Genomic DNA, 15,681 nt, shown 5'->3' on the forward strand with positions numbered 1-15,681 from the left:
TGTCGAGAACCATGTGCATGTAAGTGCACTGCAATGGCATGGTCATGTATGAAAAAGCGCAGAGGGGCAATGATGACAAAAACATACTACCAACTAAACAACATAACCCGTCCCACCGATACCAGAATGCAAACTATCCTGTAAATCCCTTGAACATTAAATATAGAAACACAGATTCCACAAAAGAACTGGGTGGGGAGGCAGCGCCTCAAACGATGCGGCCCACAAGTTCAAGGAGACCTGAAGAGGGAATGATCGAAATTGCAAACAGTGTGTTGCCAATGAGTATAACATAATCTACGTCACAGTGTTGTCAGGGAGGCCTCTGTGTAATGTGAACTAAAACCATCAGGTGACCAGGGAGCTGATAGAAGCCAAGAGTAACCTGAAGCTTGGCAACTATCAACCAGGGAGGGATTTTGCCGGTGAAGCCAGGGAGATGGAGCGATCTGGCATTGTTTGCATCAACTGTCGGTTTGCCAAGTGCGTTGAATAGAAATCCAGAACCTCTGCCAGGGTATCAGAAACACAGAATTTTCCGTTGACCTCAACGCTCAGTTTGGCAGTCTATAGTATGGCATATCTGATGCCAAGTTTCTGTAGTGAGTTTTTTATGTCAGTGTATTTCCGGCAGGCTTCCTGAACCATGATGGTAAAGTCTGGATAGAGCAACACAGCTGATCCTTGGAACTGCAAAGGACCTTTTTCACCGGCCAGATGGAGCGCTGCATCCCTATCTCTATAATTTAAGAGGCAAGTTATGAGCAGTTGCGGTGGGCCTACTACTGGTGACCGGGGGCCAGGAGAACTGTGAGACCTCTCAACTGCAAACATGGGAGAAAAGCTACTGCGCTTAAACAGCTCTGCCAAGAGATTTTCAACAAATGTATCTGCTCTGCTCATGTTGGTGGTCTCAGTGATTCCCACAAGCCGGATATTATTTCTGCATGACCGTGCCTCCAGGTCTTCATTTTTAATCACTGTTGTCTTTAACATACGCTCCATCTTGTCTAATTGCTTCACCGTGGAGCCAGCCCCACCCTCAAGGTTAGATTTACGTCCCTCCGCCTCGTCTATCCTGGTCTTCTGGCAGTCAAGGTGCTCTCCCATATGGTCAATGCAGCCAGGGAGAGCATTGAATCGGGTGTCAATAGAGCAGAACCCAGCTCTCAGTTCCACCAGTATGGCTGTTGTGCTGCAGAGGGATTCTGGATCCCCTCCCTTCTCTGAGAGTTTATCCATGTCCGAGGAGGCTTCCGGGAGGATAGCAAATGTGGTGGGGAAGAGGGACAGGATGCAGTTTTTCACATTTCAGATTTATGGGTGGATGCGGTTGAGGATGATATGTAGGGGTCAGAGAGAAAGAGCACAATAGATGTTGGAAAACAAACTTGTTATTGATTGTTACCCATCATTAGTTATGTATACCTGTTCGTCCTTCTAGAGCTGACAGGCCTATGTAAGTGGTTAATTTATGTCTTTCCAGTGCCTTCCCTTGTGACTGTTACCCAGGTACATTCCAATATATATATTCCCTTTCGAGGTTTTAAATATAATTGCCTTCACCCAACATATTTCCTTTTTATAATGTTTCTAATGCATAAACCTGCTCCTCGCTGACCCTTTTCCACCCTGGAAATATGGAAATGGTTGAAGATTGACTCCTTTAAAGGCCTGAAGTAATTCCCCTTGCAGTGTGGTAGGGTGAACAGGACATTGTCAGACATTTTGAAGTGTAGGTTTCTGTATGGGAAAAATGTGCATTTACACTTTGGTTTGCCTTTCTGTGGTGTGGAACTGTGCTTTGTTTATACTTATGCACTGGGGAAATAGCAGCCTTTAAACAAGAATTTACAATGCAATAGGTCTCGCATATTCGTGAGTTAGAGCTATTGGCATTGTAAATTCAGAACTGGACTTTTTGTGCCATGTTTTGGTGGTCACTGTCGGCTACTGACATCAGAAATCACAAGCCTTTGACGAGAGATGAGAAGATGACTGCACTACCTGTGTAAACATGTGAACAGAAACTGGAAAATAAGTCTGGAAAAGTATTTTATTTTTATTTTAACAGACAGAAAAGTCTTGCAAGCATTCTTGCCTTGCATTTCAACAAGCAGAGCAGCCTGAGAAGATTTATGACCCCAATAAAGGAGATAAGCAATGCCCTCTGTGCGATGTCGTGAGTGCTGGCAGGGTGGGGCCCTGGAGAGAGAAACTTGAGATGTGATGCGAGTCTAAGCAAGTTTCACATCATTGCTTCTAGGTTTAGCTACATTCTACTAGAAAGGAATTATTGTGGCTTTCGTGAGCAGTGAGCTAAACTACCAGGTGTTTCTTTTGTAAAATAAGCTTATTTAAGGAGTCAGAGATATATGAGGACAGTACTGGAGTAAAGCCAAAACAAATGTCTGCGACATGGGAGGAGATAGGAGGAAGGGAATGCTGCAATAAAACGCAGGCAGCTACCAGCCTAAAACACCCACAGTGAATGGGGAGCACCAAAGAAATAACAAAAATAGTCTGTCACAGCAGCAGATAAAGAAAGAAACCAAAGTCGAATAATACAATAGTTGGTCACTGCTCTGAAACAGAAAAAAGGGGGAGAAAAAGGCAGAACTGACCACTAGTGAGCAAGAATTTTTAAAGGACACTGCAACCAACAAATTAAATCACTTTAAGCCATAAGAAGTATACTAAAAGTATACACAAGGTTAAACGCTTACGCTCGACCTGAAAACGTCATACTACTTACTCCAAAGCAAGCATGGAATGATGTTACTGGACCAGGCAGACTACTGCTGAGTTTTGTGAATGTGAGAAAGCCTTACATAAGCAAAGTAATTCTTGAGAGTGGATCCCCTTTGTTAATCGAGCCTCAAATACTTCTGCGGTTTATTTATTGCACTGGGACATTTTATGTCGAGGGTCTCTGTTTTAAGAATGCTTTTCTTCATTAAGAACAATTGGAAAAATATGTTATTTCCATTTCAGGTCTGGGTTAACAGTCAGATGTCTGCCAGAGCTTTTGCCACTTCGTATTCTGGGTTTCAGAGCAGTAAATAATACTCATTGACTGGTTGCAGTATCATTCCATTTCCTAGGAAGTGCGACCATTGCAAAAATTAGATTCATTGTTTTCAAGATGCAGCAAAGACTATTTGGCGAAAAGGAAACCTATCTTGAAAAGGCTTCCTCACCCTAAAACAGCATGTTCTGCTTTATATGCAATAGTTTCTTGAAGTATGAGGAAGTATGATTTCAAAATGAAGTATGTAAATGCTGTAATTATATGTCATACTATTTTCATAGAAAATCATCTTTTGGTGTGGAAAAAGCCATACAACAAAAATGATTTTGTTTAAGAATAACACCTTCCTAATATCTAGCATTTGTTCATTTTATCTAACTTTTCTTCATGAGTTGCTCCCACTTTATCCCATACGCTGGATCGGTCAGTTTCTTTTTATTGTAAATGTAGCCTTCACACCATGGGCCTTCATCTATGTTACTATGCACCTGTGCCTTTAGGATGCCGCTTCAGTGTCGCTGGTTGTAGTACACCTATAGTCCTTCTTCAGTGTGTCGGTTCCACTTTTGTTTTCAATCGGTGTTGCTGGTTTTCTGTGTCTTTTGGTCTGTATGCTGAGCTGCTGATTCTATGTGCTATTATGGTCCTCCTGGCTGTATGTCCCATTGTGGTCCTTCTTGTAGAGAAACAATTAATCCAGTCTTGCTACTGCCTCATTTACAGAATGTTTTTTTAAATTGCATCACAGTTACCTTGCAGTGCCATTGTAATACTTTTTTTTTAATCAAAGGACAGCTAGTACATCCTGTGTCATTCTGCAGGCTTTTTGCTGCTCACTCTCTGTACATCTAGTAATAATGTGGTACTACAGGCCTCTGCTGGTCACTCTACTTGGTACCTAATAACTGCCTATTGAACTGCATTTGTATGTTGCTCACTCATAGGACATCTACTATTTACAAACCAATAGGTCTGGCTTTAGTGCCCTAATCCAACCAGAGAACATTTGTGCGTGCCGTTATTTGCATATGTTCACCGCAGATTCGTTTTTATTAGGTGTAGGTTATTAACGGTATTGATTTGACAATTAAACATTTCCAGGCTTTTTAATTGTGTCTTTAGGTAATATGATCCTGTGTTTAAAGTTCTAGATTAGTTACTATATTTTACTTGAGCCACTTAAATAAACATAACATTAGTACTGCCAACATATTAACACATAAATGTAATTACAGTTAGTGTGATCCCTGAGATTGGTTATTTTCCTTAGTGCTTAGTGTAACTTCTGGGAAAAGTCTCTTGAGGAGTTCTTCTTGCCAATTATAGATGCTAACGTATATTTATAGTCCCCCAGAGCAACATCAATCGTTTTTCTCACCACAGTTTATCAATATAGCACAAAAACAAACCTAAGACTGGTGACTAAGTTTACCATATAATTTTGCGGAAGACAATGGCATGGTAAGCCTAATTGAGCAGTAGTGGCTCGCTTGGGTCACCAGGGGTGGGGTGGGCATGTGGGGGCGGGGGGAATTAGGGAGGACAAAATGTATTTAAAAATATTTAAAAAATAGACACTTACCTTACCCCCGGGCGCCGCTCCTCCATCTCTTTGCTGCAGGCAGGCAGAGGCTCCCAGTCTGCCTTGCGGCCAATCCTGACGCTGCTCAGAGCAGCATCAGGATTGCCTGGGAGCACCCAGCCAAGGCGCTCCCAGGCAGACTGTGGGAGCCTGTGCAGGCCCTCTCCAGCCCAGCAACTGTGAGAGCCTACTGCCTACTAGCGGGCCCAATACAGCCGGCCAAACACACATGTGTTTTAAAGGGAGTTTTCTGTGCACTCTCCCCAAGTGTTCGTCACCCCCGTGGGCCCGCCCCTTTAACAAACAAAACAATAATATTATTGTTTTGTTTGTTAGAGGTTTTGCAGCCTCTGCTGCTGGCAGGGGGCGATGCTCCTCTGCCCTATCGGAGGAGCCCCCCTGGCATTTGAGGCTAGCAGCTCTTATCTGCCTTTGATACTGAAATGTTATTTTAGCATTCATTTGTATTTTATCCCATGAGCACAATGTGCTTAGTTGTGCTTAGTTTGCAGCAAGAAGTTGGTTTGAAGCTCTACAAAAGTAGAGTAGATACTCCGTTGTCTGTTGTGCACCTATGATTAATACACTGATCTGCCTTGAGGTTCCTTGGTTCACACTTTGCTTAGCCCTCATCCACTAATGATATTGTAGGAATAATGCTGAACAATAATGGAAGAGTAGACAGAACAATGGGTACCACGTGGATTCATATACTACCATTCATACCATTCACACAGTGTTGCCATATGTTAAAGTAACTTTGTAATGGCTACAAAAAAAAGAGCAAATCTATGTATACTGTGTTGCTGTTTCTGTAGTGCCGTTCACAAAATGGAGCAAACTGATTTCAAGTTATATTTCCTACTAACTTAATGCAAGTAAATTGGAGCTATAGTTTGTGGAAATTAATGGTTTGAGTTTGAAGCAAATCATTTCTGTCTTTTTGGATGAAGCAAGCAACAACATAATGCATAATCAGTTTGATCTATTTTGAAAAAAAAAAAATATTTATAGATTACAATTTGTTGCTAAAATCTCCATAATTTACTTTAAATGGTTTAAAAGTAAATGCATGTTTTAGCTTTGGTGTCAAAATCAATTTTTCTTCAATTTTGCCAGGAGCAAAAATCTTCCTGCGGTATGGGTCGAAGCTGAACTTGTTTCTTAACGTAATAGGCAAGCAGATAAAAATGTACAAGTGGATTTGCTTTTCTATTTTTGCACGGATGCACATTTTCTGCTCATGGTCCCTTGCAGTAGCCATGCTGTTTTTAAAATATCAGTGATGCACAAATTGAAGATAAAAATTAAAATAGGAAACATATACAACTGGTAATGACTTGGTTACTTACCAGTAAGCTTCATTACTCTGAGTCATAGTCTTTCTCTCCACCGTCCTAATAAATGAGCAGCACAACACACACGTGCCCAGCAATGTGGCTCAATAGGAAGTTAATTATAACATCTCCATATAGGCAGGCTTTGACATGATTGCTTCCTGTAATATCAAACTCAAAAATAGCAATATTAATCCATTTTTGCTTTTTATTACATCCTACCTCTTTCTTACCATGATCCTGGGAGGGAAAGGAGGGATTGTAGAACTGTGGTGAGGTAGACTATGAGTGGGAGTATGAAGCTTTACTAATGAAGTCATTACCAACCACGTCCGTCTTCCTCTTGACAGTCCTTACTAAATGAGCATATACCAAAGCTAAAAGAAAACAGATTACCACAGTAGTTGTCTGCCACACCGGGTGAATTTTTTGCACAAATGGAACCACCACCAAATGAATTACTGTACAGGAAGGACAGCAGAACCAAAAGAAGACAAAAATATTTCACACATTATTAATTTAGAATTAGTTATGTAGGTATTGTGATTAGACCAAGTTGCAGCTGCTCAAATATTTTTCAGTGAGTCTCCCATAAAAGCTGCTCAAGAGGAAGAAACCCCTCTCGTTGAGCATCCCTGAACATTAGAGGGCACAGCAACTTTAGCCTGCTGAGCTAAAGAGATTTTAACCCATTGACTCAGAGTAGAAACAGTTAGATGTTGACCCCTGTTGCCGAAACCAGAGGTACCAAATAGCTCCTTTCCTTGAAGGAAGCTGTTCATTCCAAATAGATGGTGAAAGCACTAACCAGATCAAGAGTATGCCATAAGATTTCCTGATAAGAAGGTGGTGCAGAAAAAAAGTCAAGAAGTACCAGGTCTTAAGAGAGATGGAAGAGGAGAATAGTTGTGGACAGAAAGAAGGGTCTGGTCTAAGCACTACTTTGTCAGAGAAAAAGTGTAAATATGACTCATGAAAAAGGAGTGCTCCACTCTCTCTTAGCCTCCAACCTGAAGTATTATAAAGAAACTGAAGACAGGGGTTCAAAAGTGGAATTCTGAAGAAAATTCAATACCAAAGGCAGTTCCCACAGGGGAACAGGGGAATGAACCACTTGCCTTCTTAATAAATGAGAAGCCAATGGGTCTAGATGAGAAATGACTGGGCCCTTGACAGCTTTAATTGAAGGCCACTTGCTATGCAGATTAGAAACAGTCAATCCCAGGAGAAACCCATCCCTTAGAAACTCTAAAACACTGTCTCCTTCGCAAGGGGTGGGCAGAAGACCTTTTGTAGGTCACCACTTGGTAAAATTACCCCAATTCCGCTTGCAGATTTTAAAAGTACCAGCCCTTCTCACGTTGTGGATGCAGATTGCAATTTCTGAAGAACAACCTAGAGTTCGAGCCTCCGCCTCTCAATTTCCAGACCCCCAGACCCAGCCGGCAAAGAGTATTCTGTTGGTAAATCTGAGGGGAGTTGGAACTGAAAGGAATATCAAAGCAGGCTGTGCCTGCAAGTGAATCAACCATGGGAAGCAAGGCTGTCTGTTCCAAAAGTGGATCTTTCATTTTCCCTCTGGATCTTTGATAGGACCTTGCTGATCAGGGGAAATGGTGGAAAAACACAAAGAAGACATGCTGACCTTGTGATACTTCAATACAATGCCACCACCTCCTGACATAGAAAAAGCATGCAAATGTTGGAGAGGAGAGCATCCCTGGGGGATGCACACATGACCAGCCATGAAGTACCGAACCGATCAATTATGTCCTGAAATAGTTGGGTGCAAAGGGGCAGGATAATGAAATGAGGGGCACGAGGGAGAGCAGGTTGTTGCCAGAATGTATCAGAGAGGGAAGTGTCACATCCACCCCCCCTGCCCACCACCCCCACCACCCCTAACCCCCCACCTTGAAAGCCCAGGACAGACTCTTTTGCTGAAAATTTCTGGTGCTGGATTGAGGTTTCACTGGAGTAAGTACTTTGCAGTCCTTGACAGATATATTTACTGTGTCCTCAAGTTGAGAACCGAACAGCTTCACCCCATTTAAGCAAAGGTGAATCAAAAGAGTCATTTGTGAACTATCAGCTTTCCATGTCCTCATCCACATGCGATGCCTTGCAAAGATCATGGATAATGAGGCTGCCGCAGCTGCAAATAAAGTGTTGATGGTCACATTGGAGAAGAACCTGACCTACTATTCCATTATTGCCAAACTGGCAGTGTCATTGCATTTTTGATACTCTTGCTAAAGTTTGTAAGTCATGTAGCAAAGTCTGAATTGTATAGGATGTGTTAGCATCTGCCTTGATTGCAAAATTAACTACAGAGTAGTCTCGCTAGAACTCGCCACCTTTTTATCCACCTACTTCGGTACCAAGGCATCTTCTGAAATGATTGTCCCACTGGATGCCAGGCCTGCCATCAGGGAATCGACCTTCACAGAAGATAGTAATTCCTCTGAAAAAGTCTGAAGCAGATACCTTTTAGAAAGAAACTGAGGAAAACTTGATTTCTTCACATCGGACCATTCTGTATAAAGAAGACCCCACATGGCTTTACTGGTGGGAAGCAACTCCGGCTTCTTCCTTCCATAGTGACTGAAGAAGTCATCCTCCTAGAACTGGACTCCTGAGTGAGGAAAATAAAGTTTACGTTTCCTATGTGTGCCAGACATCCTTAAAATCTGATCCTTGGACATATCTGCCCCTTAGTTCCTCTTCCTATGAGTGGTCAGAACCAGGGCCACAAAAAGTGGAAGACCTAGTGGAAGACCTAGAAGATTTGGGTTTTGGGTGCCCTTACCATGCCTCAAAAGCTGCTTCAACTTCCCTATTAACCATGGATTGTAAGAAATAAATGTCCTGAGCAGTAAAGAGTCCAGCAAGACCAAAGCCTTCCTCATCCGAGCTGGACCGCATGTGAGCCTTCCTCATCTGAGGTGGGCCCAGTGTGCTTTCTTTTGGAAGCATGCTTCCCTCCATTATGCTGCAGTTAACCCAGAGGGAAAACATGCTTCTTCAAAACTGAGTATTGAGGCAGACAAACTTCCCACATCAAGCCATTGCTTAGCATCGCCAATGGGAAGAGAAGCTTGACAGGAACTGCCGCCATTAAACACAGCATGGCAGACCTGAAATTTCCCAGGACCACATCTGACTATCAGAGTAAGGAAAAATTGTCTAGTGCCTCAAAAAGAGGTACCAATATTTTAAACCTTCAGGGCGTAAACAGATGCTGCCTCCCAGTCACTCAGCGAGGAAGATAGCTTGAAGAACATGACAGAGCTAACACTTGGGATGCATGTATATATATATACCCAGGTAACGGGTGCAGTTTGTCTGAGACACAGAATTAAAAACAGGAGGCACACGTGTTAGACTCTGCCTGTATGGGTATGTTACGATCTACTTCCTGTGGAGCCATATTGGTGGGGGCATGTGTGCTGTTTTGATTTTGGTGTGGGTATACACTGTCCACGAGCCACGGATTAGCTCACTTAGGAAGGGCTGTGGTAAGGAAGACGGACGAAGTAGGTAATGTGGACTGTTACAAGTAGCCCACAAAATGCCGATATTTCCCATTCCTAGAAAAATCTTAAATGTTGCTCTTTTATTGTTGATAATGGTGAGGGGTGAAATGCGGCACAATGCTGCCCACGAAGCTAACGCAGTTGCACAATCGCACCATTGTTAGGTCGGAAAATATATATTAGGGTTGATGAATTGTTTGCGTGAATAGCACGCAAGAGGATATCTTGATGACCGTTTGCTTTTCTTTTAGGCAGCTTGTGAGGGAAACATGCAAACGCAACAATTGTCAACACCAGCTGTATCTCCTAACACCGAAGGAAACAGCACTGAAGATTACAACGAGTGAGTGGGCATTAAAGCAGAATGAAACTCTTACTCTCTTATGTTTGTTGGTATAGAATGTGAGTAATTAGGAGTACGCCTGTTGCAGTGCGCTCTCTAGAAGGACCATTGGTAAGTGGTTTACTGTTAATGTTGCATCAAACTGTAAGAATTGTTGTAAGTAATAATGTACATTCTGTAGTGCTGCAGGTCGCAGTACTACAGAGATAATTCATGAACGTGATTGCTCAGCTCCTTTCTTGATGGAGATCTGAACCCCTTCTTGGAAGATTTTTTCGATTAATGAAAGAATTGTATGACTTCACTGTGCATAGTTACGGTGACTGTAACCCACCACTGTTGAACCTGAAGTCACACTCCTAACTTATCTGTGATACTGTGGCGCAAAGCTCTGGCGTTGAAATTCCTCAGCAAAGCACTGTGATGCTTTCAATACTTTGATCCAGAGAATCTTTACTGAGTGCTGTAGAGAGTCATGCCATCATCCAAATAGCAGGGATCTTAATTTGACATTTCACTGCAGGGTCTGATACTAGAGGCCACAGTCTCAGGCCCCCATGATGAGAACTCATTTAGGAGTTCTTCGTTACACCCCTGAGCCACCTATGTGTCGCAAGAAAATAGTGCCAATGAAGAGGAAGTATGAGTGCCAGTGTTTCCTCCAGATAGTGTCGGAGCAGTGAACTCCACTGCCCCTAATAAAGAAAAGAAGGTGTGTCCCTTTAAAGTTATTTGTTACTTTTTCTGTAGCTGGCATGTTCCACAATACCACAGTGTAATCGATGGGATATCATTTTCTTTTTTTGAGTGGGGATGTTTTAAGGACAGCAGTAATTTAAGCTGTGGCAGAGCATCACAAGGGAAGTGGAGAGGGTGGTAGTACATAAGGCATTATTTCTTTGTTTGATGATGTGGGAGGAGAGCAGAAATGAGATGGAGAATGACAGGGAAGTAGCCCTGTCTCCCCCCCCCCCCCCCCCCCTAATTCCCTCACGAAACCCTGTTTTGCTGCTCTATGGAAAGAAACATGCACAACATACAATTGAAAATATTGTCACCACACGCAAATAGCGTTGTTCTGGATGTGTGCTGGACAATTTTAGGTACAGTAACAGTCTAATATACTCCTTATGTTCTTCGTGAAAACCATCCCTTTAATGGGTAACATACCATCCATAATTATATATAGAAGTGCAGGCAAGTGAAATTTGAGGCCCCGGGCAGAGAAGCCACATTATTGATGGAACTTTCAACATAAGGTGCTGGGGTCAGTTTCACAATAATTACACCAACCTGATTACAGGTTGCTTTTATTCCAAAAGGAGCATTGGGAAGGCGAATTGAAGTAGAGAGAGAGAGAGCAGACGATGTGACTTTTGTTTTTTTTTGTCTCTTCACTCGCTATTGACTGACTTCTCAATCGGGGCCTTGTCAGTGTGAATAAGAAACAATTTAGAATTTATATTTATATTTATGTTTCTTATCTCCATCTCAATTAATTTGCTTAATAAACACGTGTGCATCCAGTAGTAGAGCTGTTGATAAAGTATAACCTGTGACTTCCACTTCAAAAGGTAAGAAAATTAAGATCAATTCTAAAAATAACAAACCAAAAAGAAAGATACCGATCGAAGTGATGCTTCTTGAGACTGCCAGACATTATATGTAAAAGCTAGGATAGCTATATTCATTTACTTAACAGTACGTTTGTCACATGATTTGCAGTAATTCCATTCCAACACAAACCCTTATTTGAAAACGTTAATTCTCCTTTCTTGACCAATCTTAGAATTGCAGAAGATAAGGGCCCATATTTATACTTGGTTTGCGCTCAATTAGCGTCTTTTGTTTTGACGCTAATTCAGCGCAAACCTAACTCCATATTCATACTTTGGCGTTAGTTATGTTGTTCACGTTGTTTTCTGCACATGAACACCTCCCTTTAGGTGTTCCCGTCTAGAAAAGGACGATATAGCGCCATATTTATCCCCGTGCTAAAATCAGCACGGGGAATGGGGCCTTAAATAATGGCCCTAAGCTTGCTTAGTGCCATTATTTAAAATCTGGGTATGGGCAGGCGTTAGGGGTTCTGTAGGCGTATTTCCATGGTCAGGGACCATGGAAAGAGACCACAGGTGCCCTTCCTTGGCCCTAGGGACACCCCCACCCACACCTGAGGGACACCACAGGATGGGGGACCCATCCCAGGTAAGTCCCAGTAAGTATTTTTATTTTTTTTTCACACCCTTGACTTGGGGCCCCCTGCATGGCGCTGACCCAGTGGCCTTGCCCAGGGGACATTTGTCCCCTGGGCATGGTCATTGGGGTGGTGGTCATGACTCTTATCTTTAGTAAGACAGGAGCCATGTCCATGGTGGTTGTGCGCCAGAAAATGGTGCTACACTGCTTAGAGGCATTTTTTTGCCTCTAAACAGTGTAGCGCCATAATTTGGTGCACAAGCTCCGGTTTCCCCTACGCCTCCCCCACCCTGTTTGCATCCTTTACAAGGACGCTAACAGGGCATTAGCGCCGGTTAGCGCCACTCCATAAATATGGCGCCTGGCCGGACGCTTGGAATGGCGTTAGCCGGTGCTATACTTTTTCATGCAAAACTGCACAAACGCATTTTTGTGTGAAAAAGTATAAATATGGGAAAAATTATTTTTAAAGATTCTAGATTATTAATTCTGTGACCCACAAAAGAAATGGTTTTTGTGCATAACTACCGGAATTAGAAGTAGTTCTCACAAAAAGTTTCAGTCACCATATCCAGTTAAGGGATTTCGTTCTGAAGTGTCCAGTCCAATAAAAATTAAAGTTACTGCACTATACCGTCCTGGATATTTACCAACCGAAGATTCAAGTAATTGCTTTGCTGTTTACATCAGAATTCCCTTAGGTGATCTGAGAAGAACACAGTAGTTGTCCAGAAGAAACTTGACGATGAAGAATTTAACACAAGCCAAAATCGCAACTGGAAACAAATGCCAGGCGTTCCTCAGCTGTGTGTAACATCCATAAATAGATTGAAATCTCAATCCTTCATGGCAGTAAATCTCGCAAGAGGGTGGCTTCCTCAGGAGATGAACATAAAGTGTGATCTCTGCTCCACTCTACCTTAACACCAAAAATACAAAGGAAACAGAAAATGATCTCCCAGTGAGACAGAAGTCATGGCCTGGAGGACGGCTTAAGCTCCATTGTAAGGTGATAAAAATCATCCTCATTGAGAGACGCATTATTCAAGGTTAACCCGTGATATTAGAAAAACCCAGTGCCGTATTGATTTTGTTAGTCCACTGGAACTTGACGTGACTTAGGGCCACATGTAGGTAGTTTTTTGCACGTCGAAAACAGCGAATTTCGCTGTTTGTGACGTGCGAAAAGCACATCCCAATGCACAAACCCCGTTTTGCAGCTCGCAATTAGGAAGGGGTGTTCCCTTCCTAATTGCGACTCGCAGTGCAATGTAGGATTGTGGGATGGGTGCTAACCCATTCGGAAAAGGGAAGGGGTCCCAATAGGACCCCTTCCCCGTTGTGAATGTCACTGTAAACATTTTTTCAGAGCAGGCAGTGGTCCTTAGGACCACTGCCTGCTCTGTAAAAATGAAACGAAAACGTTTCATTTTTTGTTTTTGTAATGCATCTCGTTTTCCTTTTAGGAAAACGGGCTACATTACAAACAAAAAAAACTGCTTTATTGAAAAGCAGTCACAGACATGGTGGTCTGCTGTCTCCAGCAGGCCACCATCCCTGTGAGGGCCGCCATTCCCAAGGGGGTCGCAAAGTGCGACCTACCTCATGAATATTCATGAGGTGGGCATTTGTGACCCCCTTGTGAATCGCAAATGGTGTCAAGGACACCATCCTACATTCAGAGTTGCGACTCGCAAATCTGAAGCTATGTACATTTGGCCCTTAGCTTCAGGGACTAAGATGTAGATATTGGAGGATATTAAGCTTATCTAATGTGAACAGTACCCACTTACGGGCAGAAGAAGTAGCTCGAGAACATGAGAATCCCTTGACATTAACTATGAGCTCTCACTCTGGTTCCCAGATCAACTTGGAAAGGTCAACGTGGAAATAACCATTGTGTTTACACTGATGCATCCTGATCAAGGCTAACTGAATAGTGTTGAGGTGTCCTAATGTGATGATGGTAAAACTTGGCATTTCAGTGCTTGATTTACAAGCTGTTGCTACAGAGCTGAAAGGGTCGCAATTTAGTTGGGAATTGTAGTGTCATGTGAAGAATGATAACTGTTCGAAATGTCATTTCTCACTTTTCTGCATCTCCCCTCTCCCATCCCATGTTCCCCTTTTCTTTAACAGGGGTAATAATTGTTGTTTTTGACACTTGGGGGCATATTTACAAGCCCTTAGTGCCACATTAGCGTCCTTTATTTTTACGCTAATGTGGCCAAATGAGGCCAAAATCCTGGTGCCATATTTACAAAGTGGCGCAATGCATGCATTGCACCACTTTGTAACCCTTTGCGCTACATTATGCCTGCGCCAGGCATAATGTATGCAAAGAGGGCGCTGCCCTGTTAGTGGGGGGCAAAAAAAATGGAGCAAGAAAACAGATTTCCTTGCATCATTTTGTACAGCACTTTTAACGCCTGCTCAGAGCAGGCGTTAATAGGGGGCTTCCATTATTTATAATGGGCCCCTATGTACTCTGCAGGAGTAACGCCAATATTTTGGTGTTACTCCTGCACAGTACATCAATAGCGTCAACAAAAATGAGGTTATTGCCCCCTACCCTGCACCATGGTGAGCTGTATCTTAGATACGGGGCACACATGAAGGCGGTACGGGGCACTAGGAAAGTGGCACTGCACTGGGTGCAGCACCGCTTTACTTACATATGCCCCTTGGTATCTTGCTTGTGATGTTTATTAATGGGCACTTAATCCTGGTTTGAGCCTTTGAAATGATTGTGGTTCCTTCCTTTGTGATAAGTGACTGTCATGGTGTGTACAACTCAATAACTTGATTTAATCTTCAAGGACGAAATAGTTAAATTTGTAAAGGACTGCTGTTGCATCATCATGCAACCTGAAAGCAACGTTCACATTTCTTGTACCACAGACTCATCCTTCTGAAAGTGGTAAAAAAAAGTATAATTAAATGAGATAATAAGAATGCTTAGTATCTCCCTAGAGCACTGCAAGACAGCTTCGTGAGATAATTCAGAAAACAAATGTACACAATTTATGTTAAAAAATAAACCAACCTTTCGGGATTAGTGCTCTAGGGAAGCGCAGTTAAAAGTAGTCTTGAAATTAAAACAGACTATTATGAATCCATATTTCAACCATCTAAGTGTCTCTAATTGATTAATGGATTGGTTTATTACTTTTTTAAATTAAAAACCCCTTCTGTCATGCAAACTGTCAGTAGATATCAGATCACTTTCCATAGAGGTCGAATGGGCCTTCAAATGGGCCATCAAAGAGTTGTTAGGTAAAAATCTACAGACAGATATCTCCACTATAGCTGATGGGCAAGGTCAGGGAAATGGTGGCTTGCCAAGAAGGCAAACAGGAGGAAGAGGAGGAAGTGGGTGGATGGTGGATGGTTTCCTTGTAAGGAAAGAGAGGTAACAGGCTTACCTATGGGGGATCCCCCATTTAGATATTAACAGACTAACTAAGCCTGGATTTTTTTTTAAATCCAGGGACGAAGGTTAGGTCGATACTGAAATTAGTGAAGAGCTCCATAATGATATTAGGGATCTGGAAAAGAATTAGGGTAATGTCTGAAATGTTTTGAACTATGTCTCTTCCAGTCTTATGGTGGTTTTCCTTTTTCCGTTTAACCTCTTCGCTGCCAGGCATTTT

At 42.4% G+C, this 15,681-nt stretch overlaps 1 protein-coding gene across 2 annotated transcripts in view; it reads left to right on the top strand.

Annotated features, from left to right (window-relative positions):
- The window catches only part of WDR17 (WD repeat domain 17), an 811,699-nt gene that overhangs the window by 437,935 nt on the left and 358,083 nt on the right, over positions 1–15,681 (top strand). For both annotated transcript variants that reach the window (XM_069244628.1, XM_069244620.1), the window contains exon 20: positions 9,738–9,829. In XM_069244628.1, coding sequence (XP_069100729.1) covers positions 9,738–9,829 — 92 coding nt within the window. The remainder of the gene's footprint in view (positions 1–9,737; positions 9,830–15,681) is intronic.

The sequence above is a fragment of the Pleurodeles waltl genome, chromosome 1_2, assembly GCF_031143425.1.
Source record: "Pleurodeles waltl isolate 20211129_DDA chromosome 1_2, aPleWal1.hap1.20221129, whole genome shotgun sequence".
NCBI lineage: Eukaryota > Metazoa > Chordata > Amphibia > Caudata > Salamandridae > Pleurodeles > Pleurodeles waltl.